The sequence below is a fragment of the Elaeis guineensis genome, chromosome 10 (genome assembly GCF_000442705.2).
Source record: "Elaeis guineensis isolate ETL-2024a chromosome 10, EG11, whole genome shotgun sequence".
Classification (NCBI taxonomy): domain Eukaryota; kingdom Viridiplantae; phylum Streptophyta; class Magnoliopsida; order Arecales; family Arecaceae; genus Elaeis; species Elaeis guineensis.
Window position 1 is genome coordinate 68,722,636 of NC_026002.2, and position 18,224 is coordinate 68,740,859.

At 37.9% G+C, this 18,224-nt stretch overlaps 1 protein-coding gene across 7 annotated transcripts; it reads left to right on the forward strand.

Annotated features, from left to right (window-relative positions):
* The first annotated feature begins 11,357 nt into the window (after positions 1-11,357).
* On the forward strand, positions 11,358-17,986 carry LOC105036128 (uncharacterized). Of its 7 annotated transcripts, none has more exons than XM_010911863.4 (4): positions 11,358-11,514; positions 13,229-13,409; positions 13,509-16,117; positions 16,211-17,986. In XM_010911863.4, exons 2-4 carry the CDS (start codon positions 13,386-13,388, stop codon positions 17,556-17,558), a joined length of 3,981 nt encoding a protein of 1,326 aa, XP_010910165.1. In that variant the 5' UTR covers positions 11,358-11,514; positions 13,229-13,385; the 3' UTR covers positions 17,559-17,986. The 7 variants fall into 7 exon arrangements, with proteins under 7 accessions (XP_010910165.1, XP_073100447.1, XP_073100450.1 ...); XM_073244346.1 differs by having other exon boundaries at positions 11,359-11,514; positions 11,650-13,409; XM_073244349.1 differs by having other exon boundaries at positions 11,359-11,514; positions 12,136-13,409.
* Positions 17,987-18,224: the final 238 nt, after the last annotated feature.

Consider the following 18,224-nt stretch of genomic DNA (forward strand, 5'->3'; position numbering starts at 1 on the left):
ACATTTTGATCTATAGTTGAACTAGGGAAGACCATCTAGATCATCTCTAAAGAATGTGTCAAGTTCTTAAAATAGAAAGCTTGTATGCTAATCCTAAGAAGTGCACTTTTATGACAGACCATATCATCTTTTTAGATTTTGTTGTTACCCCCAATGGTGTATCTGCTGATTCTAAAAAGATTAGAGCAATAGTTGAGTGGCCAGTGCCCAAGAGTGTGCATGACGTGCGGAGTTTTCATGGATTAACAATCTTTTATCGTAGGTTCATAAAAGGGTTTAGCACCATAGTCGCTCCCATCACTGACTGCATTAGAAAGAAAAAATTTGAATGGACTAGGGCAGCCAATAGAGCTTTTCTAGACATTAAGGACAAGATGACCTATGCACCAATCTTACGTCTCCCTGATTTTTCTAAGATTTTTGAAGTAGCGTACGATGCGTCAGGAGTTGGGATTGGTGGTGTCCTTAGTCAAGAAGGTCATCCGGTAACATACTTTAGTGAGAAACTTAATGATTCTAAACTCAAGTATTCTATCTATGATAAAGAATTTTATGCAGTAATCCAAACTTTAAGATATTTGAGGCATTACCTACTACCGCAAGAATTTATTTTGTACTTTGATCATGAGGCCCTTAGATTTTTGAATTTTCAAAAGAAATTAAATCATAGATACGGTAGGTGGGTCGAGTTTTTGCAAGCCTATACTTTTGTTTTGAAACACCGTGCAGGTATAGAGAATCATGCTGCTGATATTCTGAGTCGTCGTCATACTTTGCTATCCACCGTTAGTATAGAATTTGTTGGTTTTGATAAGGTTAAAGAAAATTATGATGAGTGTCCAGATTTTGGTGACATACTTACCACTTTACGTAAGGGGCCATCTAAAGAATGTAGTGAATATACCCTTCAGGATGGTTACCTATTTAGAGAAACTAGGCTGTGTATCCCCCATATATCTTTAAGAGATTTTTTAGTTTGGGAATTACATGCTGGAGGATTAACTGGACACTTTGGTAGGAATAAAACTATAGAGTTAATAGAAGCCCAGTTCTTTTGGCCAAGCTTGAAAAAAGATGTCGTCCGAATTGTTGCCCAATATAGAACATGTGCCGTGGCCAAGTAAAAAAAATAAAATACCAACCTATATACACCCTTACCTATACCAGACTATCCTTGGCAAGATGTTAGTATGGATTTTATTTTGAAATTACCTAGGACAGCTAGGAAGCATGATTCTATTCTAATGGTTGTAGATAGATTTTCAAAAATGGTCCATTTCTTGTTCTGTTGCCAAACGTCTGATGCATCGAAAGTTGCAAGGATATACTTTGATGAGATTGTTAGACTATATGGATTGCCTAAAACTATTATTTCTGATAGGAATGTTAGATTTATGAGCTACTTTTGGAAAATCCTATGCTGGCACAAAACTAAAGTTTTCTTCTGTCTATTATCCGCAAATCGATGGTCAGACCGAAGTGGTTAATAGAAGTTTTGAAAATCTTTTGCATTGCTTGATTGGGGAACATATGGGTAACTAGGATCTTTTGCTGCCCCGAGCCGAATTTATATATAATAGCTCTGTTAATAGGTCCATTGGCACGAGTCCTTTTAAAGTAGTTCATGGATATCAACTTAAAAAATTAATATACCTCATCCCACTACCCATGCATGCTAGGATTTTTGAATCTGTAGAGTCATTTGCATAGCATGTCAAGAGTCTGCATAAAAAGATCAGTAAAAAAATTAGTATGAGGAATAAAGTTTATAAACAGAATGCAGATTCTCATCGACGTGTCTAAGAGTTTGCAGAGGGAGACTATGTGATGGTTCGATTGAGGTCTAAACGGTTTCCACCCAGAACCGTGAAGAAGTTACATGCTCGAGGAGCAGGTCCATTGAAAATCATAAAGAAAATCAGATCAAATGCGTATATTGTGGACCTACCTTCTGATTTTGGGATTAGCTCTACTTTTAACATTACGGATCTTGTCGCCTATAAAGAACCAATTCGGATACCTAGTGAGCCATTGGAGCCTAAACCAACCTTTGAGAGCGAACCTGTCTTTGAGTATCCACCAGCCAAAATGTCAACAAAACATAATCAGATTGAGTGAATTGGATGAGCAGATCCTCTCCACCCGGAGTCGAGGCTATCAGTGGTATCTTGTCAGATGGCAAGGTCGACCAGAGTCTGAAGATATCTGAATCACTCGAGAAGAGCTACAATGCATTGATCCCGATCTACTTGAGCGTCATCAGAGCGGAATCGACCCACACTCGATAGGATCGAGTTTCCCCCACATCGGGAGAATTGATGCGGACACTAGAGCCATCAAAAATCGACAACATGATTTAAATTCGATTTGGATCGAAGAAGCCTTATTAGATTGATTCTACTTCAGTTATTTATTTTCAGTCAATAAATTTTTAATGCATTTAGCTTTGGGTCCATAGGGCCATACTTGGATTTGTCCACATTATCTTTGGAGCCACCACTCTCCACATGCCAAGAGAAGAAATGTCACGCCCCAAATCTGGAACATAACACGGCCATGCTACCAAGGGATGGACCCACGATAACACGAAGCCAAATTCATCTTCTTAAATATAATGACAGGTGTATCATAAATAAATATAATAATATAGTTCAATTCAATTATTTAATTAAACCAAAACTGGTTCAGAGCATCTAAATCCAAAGATGAAATAATCAAAGTCTTAAAATTCATAATGACTACAATCCATAAACATAAACTGAATTCCTAGTACAAAATTTTCAAGCTTGCTTTTTCTGATCCCCAAGCCTGGATTTTCTTTTCTTCGGTCCTAGCCTTATTTCTCTATACATGAAAAAGAAAATAAAAAGAATATGAGCTACACTAGCTCAGTAAGTAGACTTTCGCTTCCTTATCGGATCAAGCATAAGTTTTCTATGATAATGCATCATTTAGCAAATATCAATTATTACAAAAATAAATATTTCATAGAGCATATAATAAAATAAGTTATAAGCTCATCATGCATGCATAAATCATGTATATTTCACAATTATGAATCGTAAATCATTTTCATCATGTATTCATATCATGTTTCAAAACATTGCTTACAGACATTCGTACTAAGGTCACTATTATACTCATGACAGGGCCATGTTTCTTAATCGACAGAGTTCTTAATTCATATGCCAACTTTATACCCGCTGGCAAGGCCATGTTTCGCGTGGATGCTAGCTCCGGATGTCGACCTTCTCGAAGGAATTCATAGCTATCTGAGAGCCTTTGAAATCATTTTATCTTTTTCTTAAAACATACATATACACAAATAGAAAAATAATAAAATTCATGCTTCATAATCATGCTATTTTTATATGACATATTCATGAAATCAATGCTCATGATAAAACATGCTTTTTCATATCACATATGTCGATCCTTATTTTATGAAAAATTATGATTTCATCAATAGTAATTCTTTACATAAAAGCATGATCATTTAAAAATAAATAAGGAGCATAAAATCTACTTACCTCGATCGTCCGGGACCTTTTAATCTTTCTTAAAAGAATCGGACAGTCCTATTTAAAATATTAAATCATCAATAAATTTTATATATTTAATAAAATTACAATATAAAGAAATGATCGATTTGGTGATCAGTCCACTAAATCTCTTCTTTCGACTCTAAACCGATCTAAGGTCATAGGTCCCTAGGAGTGGAGAAGATAGCCTAATAAGGGATTCATAGGATTTCTTGGAGAGAGAATTTTTTTTTAGAGAGAGAAAGTAGAGAAAGAATGAATCCAATTCTAGAGAGAGAAAGACTTTAGAGAGGGATGAGAGAAACTTTCTCTTTTTTTTTTTTTTACTGGCTTAGTGGGCCGAATTTTTACTGGGCTTAGTGGGCTGGGTTATCACATTCTACCCTCCTTAAAAAAAAATTTCGTCCTCAAAATTTAACATACCTTCATTTTCAAATAAGTGTGGATATCTCGTCTTCATATCGTCTTCAAGCTCCCAAGTAGCCTCTCTCTCTTCATGATTACTCCAATGAATCTTTATGTATGGAATGGTACGCCGTCTTAGAACTTGCTCTTTTCGATCAATAATTCGCAGGGAAAATTCTTCATATGTTAGATCTTCATGAACTCGCAATGGCTCATACTTTATCATACTGTTTGGATCAGGTACAAACTTTCTCAGTAGTGAAACATGAAAGACATTGTGCACTTTGGATAAATCTGGTGGTAAGGCTAGTTCGTATGCAACATCTCCTACTCGATTTAAAATTTCAAAAGGTCCAATATATCGCGGACTCAGCTTGCCATGTCTCCCGAACCTCATGACACCCTTAGTAGGTGATACTTTTAGAAAAACATGATTACCGACCTGAAATTCTAATTCTCTTCTTTTTCTATCTACCCAACTCTTTTGTCTATCCTGTGCTGCCTTGAGTCTTCTCTTGATTAGATAAATTTTGTCTCTGGCTTCTTGAACTAACTCGGAACCAATTAATTTCTTTTCACCCACTTCATCCCAATACAGAGGGGATCTACACTTTCTTCCATATAGGGCTTCATAGGGTGCCATCTGGATACTAGAATGAAAACTGTTATTATATGCAAATTCAATCAATGCCACATGATTATCCTAATGTCCTCCGAAGTCAAAAGCACAAGCTCTTAACATATCCTCCAGAGTTTGAATTGTCCTTTTAGATTGGCCATCGGTCTGAGGATGGAATGCAGTACTAAGCCTCAATTATGTTCCCAAAGCATCTTGAAAACTTTTTCAAAATCTAGATACAAATCGTGGATCTCGATCAGATACAATACTTATTGGAACACCATGCAGACGTACAATTCCATCAATATACATCTGGGCTAACTTATCAAGCGGAGTGCCAACTCGAAAAGGTAGAAAGTGAGCTGATTTAGTAAGCCGATCAACAATCACCCATACTGCATCATTTTTTCTTGTTGTCCTTGGAAGTCCAGTAACGAAATCCATCGTGATATGTTCCCATTTCTATTCTGGTATCTTTAATGGTCTTAGCAGACCAGCAGGTCTTTGATGTTTGGCTTTCACTTGTTGGCATACCAAGCATTGAGATACAAATCGAGCTATCTCCTGCTTCATTCCATTCCACCAGAAGAGTTGTTTTAAATCTCTATACATCTTTGTACTACCGGGATGAAAAGAGAAACGGAATTTATGGGCTTCCTCCAAAATTTTTTTTTTTAGTTTGGGATCACCTGGTATACATAATCTGTTCCCAAAATAAAGAGTTCCATCTGTATGGAGTCTAAACTCAGTTCGTAATCCTTTCTCCATGTCCTTCTTAATCTGACATAAATGAATATCACTTTGTTGGGCCATTTTTATCTGTTCGATCAATGCTGGTTGTACCATTAAATTTGCTAATACATTCTTAACATCAGTACAAGTCACTTCAATTTGTAAATCTTCAAGATCCCTAAGAATTTATTGCTGAAAGGATAGCAGAGTCATCACATTCGCTGAGGACTTCCTACTAAGTGCATCTGCCACCACATTAGCTTTTTCAGGGTGATATTTAATATTTAGATCATAATCTTTTAATAGTTCAAGCCACCTTCTTTGCCTCATGTTCAGCTCTTTTTGAGTAAATAAGTATTTCAAGCTGTTATGATCAGTAAAAATTTCACATGATTCCCCATATAAATAGTGTCGCCAAATCTTTAAAGCAAAAATAATAGCTGCTAACTCCAAATCATGGGTCGGATAATTCTGCTCATAGGCTTTTAATTGTCGAGAAGCAAAGCTATGACCTTATCATTCTGCATCAACACACAACCTAATCCTTTCTTAGAAGCATCACTATAAATGACAAATCCTCTTTCATTAGATGGTAGAGTAAGAACTGGGGCAAATATCAATCGTTGCTTTAGATCTTGAAAACTATGCTCACATTCACTGCTCCATTCAAATTTTATTCGTTTCTGAGTTAAGCGAGTCAGAGGAATTGCAATTTGAGAAAATCCTTTGACGAATCTTCTATAATAACCAGCCAAGCCTAAGAAGCTTCTAACTTCCATCACATTAGTCGGATGAGGCCAATTTACCACGGCTTCTATCTTCTTTGGATCGACTGAGATTCCTTCCTTAGATATTACATGGTCGAGGAAGACAACACTATCCAACCAGAATTCACACTTGCTAAGCTTGGCGAAGAGCTTCTCTTTTCTCAAGGTCTGAAACACGATCCTCAAATGTCTCTCATGTTCCTCTATATTTTTAGAATACACTAGGATATCATCAATAAAAACAATAACGAATTGATCCAGATACGGCTTGAAAATCCTGTTTATCATATCCACAAAAGCAGCCGGTGCATTGGTTAGTCCAAAAGACATTACTAAAAATTCATAATGACCAAACCTGGTTCTAAATGCAGTTTAGGTACATCTTCACCTCTAATTCTTAGTTGATGATAGCCTGATCGTAAGTCAATTTTGGAGAAAACTTGAGCACCCTGAAGTTGATCAAATAAGTCATCTATTCATGGAAGAGGATATTTGTTCTTTATGGTTACCTTGTTCAACTCCCGATAGTCAATGCATAATCGCATGCTCCCATCTTTCTTTTTCATAAATAACACAGGAGCTCCCCAAAGTGATGTACTTGGTCGGACAAACTTTTTATTCAAAAGTTCTTGCAGTTGATCCTTTAATTCTCGTAATTCTACGGGAGCCATCTGATAAGGAGGTTTCGAAATAGGTCCGGTTCCTGGGGTGATATCAATTTTAAATTCAACTTCACGCTCTGGGGACAATCCGGATAGTTCATCTGGAAAAATATCAGAAAATTCCTTGACAATTGGGATATCATCCAGCTTTATCTTTTCCTTCTCGACGTCTATTACATGGGCCAAAAATACTTTGCATCCTTTCCTTAAAGCTTTTCTTGCATTCATGATTGAGATAATACCCAAAGATTGTTTGGATTCCGTATTATGAACTTCACCTTGAAAGAAGAATTACGGTTCATCCGGAATTTGAAATATCACTCTTTTTCCAAAACAATCAATATGTGCATGATATGAAGATAACCAGTTCATCCCAAGAATAACGTCAAAATCATACATATTTAGCTGAATCAAATCTGCTGCTAATTCTTTTTCTTCTATTTGGATTATGTAATTCTTGAAAATAATGTCAGCAATAATAATATTTTTAAAAGGTGTGCTAACATATAATGGTTCATTTAGTTTTCCAGTCACATAATTCAAAGAAGTAGCAAACTTGAGAGATATAAAAGAGTGTGAAGAGCCAGAATCGAATAACACACGAGCATAAATAGAATTGACTGGGATAATACCTGTCACCACTTGATCATTTGCATTGGCCTCCTGCTGGTTTAAAGTAAACACTCGTGCATTTCCTTTTTGTTTTTGATCAACTGGTTTGTTAGATCCAGAGTCATCTCTTTTCTTATTTGGACAATCACGAGCCATATATCCTTTCTCACCACATAAGAAGCATGCTCCAATCCTCTTGAGACAAGGTCCATTGTGATTTTTTCTACAGTAGGAGCAGGATGAAGATTCTTTCTTCTTATCAGAGTTATTATTTTTGAAATTTTTCTACTGATCCTTTAGATTTCCTGTTGATCTCGGTCTCTTCTTATCTCCTCTTTCTAGTTCTGCTCTTTTCAATTCAGATTCCACTTTCAAAGCTCGCTCCAGTACGTCCTCGTAGTTATTGAAAATATGAGAAGACAGACGGGATCGAATTTCATATCTTAGACCTTGTTCAAATCTGTTAGCTTTACTCCTTTCGAATTCCATAAGTTGGGGGCAGAAGCGGCCTAGCTCATTAAACTTGTTAGCATATTCTAGCACCGTCATATCATCCTTTTGCTTTAAGGCTAGAAACATTTTATGGTATCAGAGCATCTAAATCCAAAGATGAAATAATCAAAGTCTTAAAATTCATAATGACTACAATCCATAAACATAAACTGAATTCCTAGTGCAAAATTTTCAAGCTTGCTTTTTCTGATCCCCAAGCCTAGATTCTCTTTTCTTCGGTCCTAGCCTTATTTCTCTGTACATGAAAAAGAAAACAAAAAGAATATGAGCTACACTAGCTCAGTAAGTAGACTTCCGCTTCCTTACCGGATCAAGCATAAGTTTTCTATGATAATGCATCATTTAGCAAATATCAATTATTGCGAAAATAAATATTTCATAGAGCATATAATAAAACAAGTTATAAGCTCATCATGCATGCATAAATCATGTATATTTCATAATTATGAATCGTAAATCATTTTCATCATGTATTCATGTCATGTTTCAAAACATTGCTCACAGACATTCGTGCTAAGGTCACTATTATACCCGTGACAGGGTCATATTTCTTAATCGACAGAGTTCTTAATTCATGTGCCAACTTTATACCCGCTGGCAGGGTCATGTTTCGTGTGGATGCTAGCTCCGAATGTCGACCTTCCCGAAGGAATTCATTCATAGCTATCTGAGAGCCTTTGAAATCATTTTATCTTTTTCTTAAAACATACATATACATAAATAGAAAAATAATAAAATTCATGCTTCATAATCATGCTATTTTTATATGACATATTCATGAAATCAATGCTCATGATAAAACATACTTTTTCATATCACATATGCCGATCCTTATTTTATGAAAAATTATGATTTCATCAATAGTAATTCTTTACATAAAAGCATGATCATTTAAAAATAAATAAGGAGCATAAAATCCACTTACCTCGATCGTCCGGGACCTTTTAATCTTCCTTAAAAGAATCGGACAGTCCTATTTAAAATATTAAATCATCAATAAATTTTATATATTTAATAAAATTATAATATAAAGAAATGATCGATTTGGTGATCAGTCCACTAAATCTCTTCTTTCGGTTCTAAACCAATCTAAGGTCATAGGTCCCTAGGTCCCTAGGAGTGGAGAAGATAGCCTAATAAGGGATTCATAGAATTTCTTGGAGAGAGAAAATTTTTTTTTTTTTATGGAGAGAGAAAGTAAAGAAAGAATGAATGAATCCAATTCTAGAGAGAGAAAGACTTTAGAGAGGGATGAGAGAAACTTTCTCTCTTTTTCTTTTCTTTTTTTTTTACTGGCTTAGTGGGCCGGATTTTTACTGGGCTTAGTGGGCTGGGTTATCACAAGAAATATGCATGCCAGCATGGGCCGTGCTCATGCCAAGTTGTGTCAAGCATCAAGCACCCACATGGAGTTTCATTTCTTCTCTAGAATTTCTTAAGAGTTCTTGGCTACTTACTTATTTTGTTGAAGGCTGATTTATTTTCCATGGTAGATTATTTTATCACATATAATGCTTTACTTTTTTGTGGAGGGATAATGTTTTTCTTGTGAAAGATAAGAGATTCCTAAAAAAATAGGACCCTTAGAGTCCTAAATAAATCTTTGTATCTTTCATGAAGAGGACAATGAATGATTTTACAAACTCTACAAATACTTGTATCAATCGCTCCGAGAGGAAGAGAGTGTGAGACCCAAAATCGCCCCACAAAGGGAGGGTGTGAGGCCCACTTTCTATCCTACTCCTTCTACTTAAGATCCAGTATTCCTGCGACTCTGATTCGACTCCACCATCTACCCACGCAAGCCTATCCCACTAAGAGAAGATCTGTTTCCTCTAGAATTTCATCTATTGTGCTGAGAGAAGGAGTGATTTCTTATTCTACAGATCATATACTGTCAAGGACCTTCGTTCCTTATCAGTTGATCTTTGATTTTTTTTTTTTAATCTGATGTTGGTAAGGACCTAGTTCTTTATCGATGGATCTGTTTGATTAAAAGATTAAAAGCCCTAATCAGAGTAGTTTCTTAACTACCACGATCTGGATTCTTATCATCTTTTTGGATTTTTCTCACGGATTTAATATTTTATTTTCTCTCGTTCCATTCATATTTCTTTTTTGTCTTTACTCGTGAGCATGTTTAATTTCTACTATCTGTTTATGAAATTCTCTATTGCTAGTTGTTTACTGATCTCTCAAATGACATTCATCTGTATCATTTAGATTGATCTCGCTTTAGTCTCGTATCAATCAATCACGCCTCCTGAGCAGAGTATAGGCAACTATACTGTCTGTCTTAGGAATAATGAGCCCTTGGCTGGACGTAATTTGTTATTGATGAACAGAAGAGAGCTTGATCATTAGGATTGATTTTCTTTTTCTCTCTTCTTTAGGGTTATCTTGCATCAGAGACCATGTACTCAACGGTTACATCAGAATCATCTATAAAAGAAGAGGTAAACGAGCAGCACAGGTAAGATATTTCTGGGCCAAGATTCTGCCACTCTCAATATTCTTATTAGCTGTTTACCAACTCTTTCTCTGACTTAAGCATCGGAGGGTCTCCGTCGGACATAACTTTGGTCTATAAAAATTTTTATCTTACAGATACTTTTCACCGACGACAGACAACAGAAATGTTGTCCATAATATTTTTCTATTGGATTCTCACAATAAATATCCCAAAATCCCCTGTTCTCAAACTTCATCCCCATCTTTAGCGTTTCCAATTCCCTCATCCTCGTTAATAAATTCTCTCGTATATAAGGAGGGAAGGAATTGGGGAAGGACGAAAGAAAGCCGCACCACAAGGTTCTCTGGGACAACATCCATTGCATCACGAAGCTTACCGTCCAGCGTCTGACCCATCATGATGGCATTAAGCAGATTAACAATCTCATCTACGAGAACACTCGGGGCGTAGTCAAGATTTTTGCAATGTCGTGATGTACACACTCGAGCATGGCTTTGCCACTTTCCAAAAACTATGTTGCTGTCAAGAAATTTGTTTTCTTCATCCATCATTTTTTTTCTTTGATTTTTTTAAATTTTTTGTTTGCTTTGTCTAGATGTGTATAATTTCTTCCAAATGTGCGGTGACGATGGTTCTCTTCCTTTTTCTATAAGAAGAAAAATGCTATGCGTACTCCAATTACAAAAATATGCTATGGGATTCTTGACTAAAGTAAAATACGTTTTTATACTAAAAAAAAGAAAAATAAAATACGTTTCGATCACCTTCGGTTAAAGCAACTCCAACCGCGAGTCGAGATAGATTTTATAATTTTTTTTTAAAAAAAAAACGTAACGCGGACCGGTGATGGGAACTTCCGCGTGGTGGTTCGGTGGTCTCTATTTTCCATGCACGACACGCGTCAGTAGATGAACGGGTGCAGGTGGTTGCAGTGGACACGCGTCCGTAAAAGAATGACCGGAATGACGTTGGAAAATCATCACAAAACGCGGAGCTCGTGGGCTAAAGCAAAACGCAAGTAGGAGGTGGGGAGGGAAAGTTCAGCACTCAACTTTTTATTTATTTATTTTTTTCTTTTGTCTTCCATTTCAATATTCTTCTTTAGGGCACTTCCAGAAACAACGCGGCAACTCACCCCTCCTTCTCTCTCCCCTTCTCTCCCTCCTCCTCCACGGCACGATCGATTCAGGTAACTGCCCCTCTTTTCGACGCTCTCTTCGCTTCTATTTTTCTCTCGCTCCATGGATCTTTCCATGGATCTTTCCCTTTCTTTCTTGCTTTCCTTCTTTTTCTTTTTTCCATGATTTTTTTCTCCGTTTTTTAGCATGTATTTGGTAAGGAGATCGTGTTTATGCGATCTATGTTTCTTCTTCTTTTGGAATCAAAGTACTCAAGCCTTCGTGGAGTTTGGGATGGAAAGAATGCATTTCTAGACAAAAATAAGGAAAGTTCTCTATTATTTCTACTGTTAATAAACGAGTGAACGGCCACGTCTCGGAGAAGGTGAGTCTTGGTCTGATGCTCTCCTTCTTGCATGGTTTGTAATTTTGGGGTGAGGTTGCATAGAGTTCTTGGGACGATAACGCTTTTCCTAAGATTGTTGTTCTCTTTTTGACGGCAAGGCAGGTTGCATAGAAGTTTCTAACGGCTGCAAGGGTTTTCATCGAAAATATTGGTGAAACCATTGATTTCGATGACCATTTTGGTTATTTTGACCACTTTTGTTCTTGAAGTGGGTTGTTAGCGGGATGGAAGTCTAAAAGTTCCTTTTTCTATGTATAAATTTAATGTCCACTATGATTGTGAACAGATTGTTGATATAAACCTTCGGCTACAAGATGGACTCTTGAATCTTGCTATTGTTATGGGCTGCATGTTTTCGGGACAAAGCTACACCTCTCGATGATCAGCAGCAGAATTTTTCTTGGTGCTTGTAAGCTTTTGACAGTTCGGAGTGTATCTTTGTCATCTTTGAGATTATGTGGTGTGCTTGTGATTGGGTACTGACAAACCGGTGAATTATTGGTCTTCCATGTTACCAAGAACTAGTGGGTTGACGGTAAGAAGCTTTCGTTTGGACAGTAAATGGTTTTTGGGTTATGCCTGAAATGATCCAAGTCACAGTTGCTTGCTAAGAATTGCTTCATGATGGACTGACTAATTAATGACATCCACGAGTGACGAATTGGTCCTGCAAGAAACAGAGTTTGTTGGTCAAGATCGTATTCACTGTTCTTCCTTCCCAGTCCTTGCTAGGAATTTATTGCTGATTTTTCGTAGGCTACCTCTGTCTGGTATCAGAAATATTACTGCAGCTAGGTAATACATTGTGCATGATTCCACTTCATAGACTGCCTATTCTGCTCTAGCTAGAACCATATCTCTGTTCAGATGTATGCAGCAATCAAATCAGAAGTATGATATTATTGAGAACGTTGGATGCTTGACTTTTGCATCTGATTTGCATTCCTGCTTTTGCAAAGCAAGTCAATGAGTAGGAGACAAGTTGAAGGGCAAGAATTACAATGTTTAAGTGAAACTGGTCTTTTCCATGCAGTATCTGATATCATGTAGAAGAAGAAAAAGAGTATATCTATAGCAGAAAATTTCTCATCCATGATCGTTATCAAAAGCAAGGGAGGCTTGCTGAACAGAATGGGGGTTATTACTAATAAAAATTAATTTATATCTCTTCCCATCTTATCCTCATTCATTAAGATGTTCTTATTCTTTATCAACGGTATCATTGGGTTAAATGAGTCGAGTTGATTGAAAATAAGGAGACCGACATCAGCTTAAATGGAATCTTGTATCTGCTCTATCTTCCGTGTGTCTTAGGTCATGTGCTGTTAGTGTACAACTATTTGTCTTTCAGTTTCTGACTGTTCCATTGATGTTGGCAGATTTGAAGGGTTTTGCATGATCAAGGACTCGTTTCCTTATCAAAGCCTTATCCGCAGGAGTTTTCTTAAGATGTGAGCTGGAGTTGTGTTGCATGCACAGAGAAATCATATAGTCACAGGGCAGTAGATTTTCATTTCTTCAGTTATTACCTAAATAATGCAGAATTCTGATGATGAAAAGGTTTTCTTTTTCCCGGACATGTTAAATGATTTTAATTAATAAAGCATAAAAAAGAGTCTCGTTTATCTTATTTGATTTTTAATTTCATTTATTTCGCAGCTTGGTGTCAATCTTCATGGCAGACAGGATAGTGATTTGATTTCAGGTATACCCATCAAGAAAAGGCCCTTGATTTTAGCTCAATCTCCACCGCCTCCACCTCAAACACCATCTTCGCAAGATGGTGATTGTGGTACACCACAAAAGAATCTTCATTGCTTGGAGACAAAGCCTGCTGTTTCAGAAACTGATGGACTGCCAGCTTCAGGGACCGACTTTACCATCAAGGGTTCTTCCTCTGAATCTATAAGCGACACAAACTTAGTTCCAAATCAAGAAGTTCTTTCTGCTTTATCTCATCACGAAGAGGAGCTAAATATGACTCCTAGTTCTGATAAGGGAACATGTGTTGAAGACCAAGTTGCTGGAAGCACACTACAACTATCAGCACTGAAGGAACCGCTTGATCTTCCTTTAAGTGAAAGTAGTGGAGGGGTGTTTGTTCCATTTGATAAGTCTGCAATTCACAAAGTTATAGGTAATACAGAATTTCAAATGACACTTAAAGGGCCATTTGCACCGTCCAATGATGTGCAAACTAGTGAAAGGAGTTTGTTGAAGCTACAGAAACTAGATTTCTGTTGTGATCATTCTTCAGCTGAGAAACAGCAACGTCATCAAAGCAGATGTAGCCGTGCTGAAGCGAAAGTTGACTCTGCATTTCCATACTCAAATAGGTCAAACTGGGATTTGAATACTACAATGGATGCATGGGAAGGCTCCTTGAATGACCCAAACCATGAAACTGGTGCGTATGAGGCCGGTCTTGTATCAACATTTTCTAGAGAATCCAATGGGACTGATGAGACACTTGGAAACAGTCAAAATTTAAATGCCGAAAACCTAATGTCATCCAACTTATCCTTGCCTATAAATGAGCTTCACGACTCTGCGGTTTGCCTAAATTCACAATGTAAATCAGTAATCAATTCTGAGTATTGCACTACTTTGGGTGCTGCTTGTCCTTCTGTTAGACTTAACTCTATTACAGAAATGCCTTATCCAAGTTCATTGGTGAAACCTATTCCCCCAGCCTGCAATTCAAAGTTGGCTACTTGTGGAGCTGTAAAAGCTGAACCATGTGATGAAAGTAGTCATTTGGATGCCCGGAAAGTCGAAACAAGTTATGTGAAAGCAGCTGGTTGTAAAGATGCAAAAACTGAACTATGCGAATATTTAGGAGAAGCAATGAAAGCAACAGGTTATGGTGATCTAAAATCAGCATGCAAAGCAGCTGTAAAATCAGAGCCACTTGAGAATCAAGCTCAACAGAACCTTGGGGGTACAGCCATGCCCCAGTATGAAAGTGAATGTTTTAACAAGGCCTTGAGTTTGATGTCTCAGTCTCCGGTTTTGAACACTAAGCATGATGGGTCAGAGCTGCCTCCTGGATGCATTCCTGTGAACGTGAAAGAGAATGTTGGTGGGGCTACAAAACATTCTGTTCAAACTTTTAACCCCCATAATTATATACCATGCAGTGGTGGAGAGATCGCCATTAGTACCAGCCATCCCCAAAATGCAAGTGGAATTGTCAACAAATGTTCGAATATGTTTTCAGAAGCCCACATTTCTGAGGCTGAGGAAATAAAATCTGGAAAGAAAGCATGGGAGACAGCTGAAACCAAGTCAAGTGGTACTGTCGAGGTTCTTGCCCAAACAGGCTGCCCAGACGGTGTTCGTTATCATTCCTCTGAATCTTCTTTAGCAGATGAACTTCATGTAGGCTTGCATGGAAATAGCAAGCTAGATGAGGTCCAGGAGGCGAAGATTGATGTATCTGCTGAGATCAAAGAAGAGTCACATGACAATAAATACAAGTCAGATAGTTCTTGTCATGACATTGGTACTGTGAATATTGTTTATAAGCAGAGTGGCCAAATTGATGATTATGAAGATGGTGAAGTGATGGACATGGCATTGCATTGTGGAATTGAAGATTCCTGTGAGGAAGGAAAAGAGCAACAGGTAAATGATGCAAGCAATGCTGATCCAATTCATCATCTTGATGTTTCCATTGTGATGCCTTCAAGCGTAGATGTACAGGAAAAAAGAACAGAGAAGTTGGACAAGTTAAATAATGTTCAAGGCACTGAAGAGGGTGATGTTGGTCTATGTAATGACAGGAATGATCATGGCATCCATAAAGCAACAAATGCTCATCAATTTGCAGCTGTTGGAGGTGTAATTTCTGGATCTGCTGAAAAGAAGCTCATTAAAACCATGTCTAATAATTGTTGGGATCAATCAAAGAGAAACAAGGACCCTGAAGCAAAATTGCCAAATAGTGGTTCTCTTCTTGTGGGAACAATTAAAGAAGGTAGTCGAGGTGAGATTGTCAGACATCCGGAGAAGATTTCTAGAGGATCTGACTTTCTGCGAGCTAAAGCTTCTGTTTTGTCCAAAACAGAGTCAGATAAAAACGGTGATAGAATAAAACATGTTGGCAGTAACCATGGGCGCATTATTGATCTGAAGTCTGCTCGAGATGGATTAGCATCTGGAAAACCAAAATCTTTGGCTGACAAGCCATTATCATCACTACATGTGAGGGAAGATTCCATTGGTAAATTATGGAGGCAAGATAAATCACATTACTGGGGGAGTAGGTGATATTTCATACATCAGAAGCTCAGCTTCAATGTTGTTATAATAAATACCGATGATCAGGTATCTGACTATTGACTTTTCTTTTGTTTCAGAGAAGTAAACTGCAGTGACAGGTCCAGGAAATTTGAAAGCGAGAAGAACTATGAGCAGTTTGTTGCTAAACGTGGATCAAATTACAAACACATTAGGAGTAGAGATCGCAATGAGTTAAGATCATCACATGATGATAGAAATTCTGAGCCTGGGCTTTTATTGGAACAAGCTAATCGTTCAAGTGGTTATCGATTTCTGCGACCTAAATATGTATCTGAAGTTGTGTCCAGTGGGTCTACTGGAAATGCTGGTAGGATTGCAAGGAAGCCCATCAGTGGTGAATTTCAGACCTTCTCTCGTATGCCTTATAAAAGGCGTTCTCCTGGAGAAAAGGGACGAGAACCAGTTGGCAGTCAAATGATCCATCATCTTCATCCTATGAGGGATATCAGCCCTAGGAGGTGCATTGGTCGAGATGCTGCTGATTTTGAATTACTGGCTCATGAAGAAAAACTATTGAGGAACTTGCCTAATGACATGGATGACATGGTGGAGCCTCCTTTGCTCTTGCACCCTTGTTCGCCATATGAACGAGCAGATGGCACTGTCAACCGTAGACTAAGGAGGAGCCTATCACCTATTCGGCAAGGAGGCTTAAAACATATATCTCACATGTTCTCAGAAATTTCTCCAATGTCTGATATGCGTTCTCTGCATCAGTGGTCCCCACCCAGAAGATCATCTGATGTCTTGGATGGACGTCGAGAGCTAATCCACTGCAGGTCTCCACCAGTTGTCCGGCTTGGTGGAATGAGGCCACCTCATCAGCACGCTTATTTTATGGAAGATGCGACGGTCAGAAGGCACGGTTCCCCATCTTATGTTGCACGGTTGCCTGGTGATATGGTAGATTTTGGTCCTTCAAGAGAGCATGATTATCAAAGGTATGCTACGCATCCTTCGAGGAATTTTCGAAGGTTAGAATTGATTGAATCTTGTGAAAATGCAGATGAAGAACTTTGTTCACCATTGCTCCGCAGACAATTTCATGAACCTGCAAGAGATGATGACTATTCTACTGATAGAAGAAAGTATCAAGAGAGGCATGAACCTGTTCGTTCTATGAGGCGCCATTTCAGTGTTCGTGATGATGATAGCATGAATTTTGATTTTCATGATGAGAGGGATCCTCGAGCTTTTAGGCATTGTCGTGAAGCTAATGAACAAGTTCCTGAAAGAGGCAGCTTGGGGAATTTTGATAGGCATATTAGAAACCGGCTGGGAAATGCATTTAGCAGACTGAGAGGCATTGAAGAACCAGAAGATAACTATAGATATCATGAAGAGGCGAGAAGACGGCATGATGCCAGCTACAATAATGATAGACCAAAGAGGAGAAGACTCTAGCTTTGTCTTATTTGACTACAGGGCGACAAACGGGGATGCATATGATTTGCCAAGGGCTCCGTTGATTTAGTCCAGGTGCTGACCTGATACATGCCATCTAAGGGTTTACGCAACAAGGAGCCTAAGATATGCAACACCTAACCAATAAAGTTGTGGAAGAATCAGATTTCGGCTTTTGGAATAGGAGGAACCATGTTCACATAGATATGCAGTTGAGGCAAATGGTTTGGATCTTATTGAACTACTTTCCATATATGACATCCAAACAGTCTTATATGGAAGAATTTTATGGCTGTCGGATCTTTCTGTTATGTCTCAGAGGTCTGTACAAGAAACTTTACTTCTTGGACTGATGATGGTCGATGGTGGCTTGTACCTTCCTGTTGGCCACTTTTTATCATATATTACCTTATTGACATTTGCAATAAGCATTAACATAAAATCAATTTATCTGACGAATAACCACGTAGTGGCAGGTGGTTTCATTACTTGACTTCAACTACTAGAAAAGTTGGGAAAACTTAAAAAAAGAAATGAAAGATGAGGACGGCAGCAGAAATTTTGACTGAAAAATGGGATGTAGACCGGGTACTTTTTAGCCCAGGATGGTGTTGATGGCTCCGAGCTGACCAACTCTGCTAACTTGAAACATTGGAAAATGGATTT

Excerpts from the sequence above, each read along its gene's own strand:
- LOC105036128 (XM_010911863.4), top strand. The coding sequence starts at position 13,386 with ATGCAGAATTCTGATGATGAAAAG. Across the intron at positions 13,410-13,508 it reads AGAATTCTGATGATGAAAAG|CTTGGTGTCAATCTTCATGG; the intron begins GTTTTCTTTTTC and ends TTTATTTCGCAG. Across the intron at positions 16,118-16,210 it reads TCACATTACTGGGGGAGTAG|AGAAGTAAACTGCAGTGACA; the intron begins GTGATATTTCAT and ends CTTTTGTTTCAG.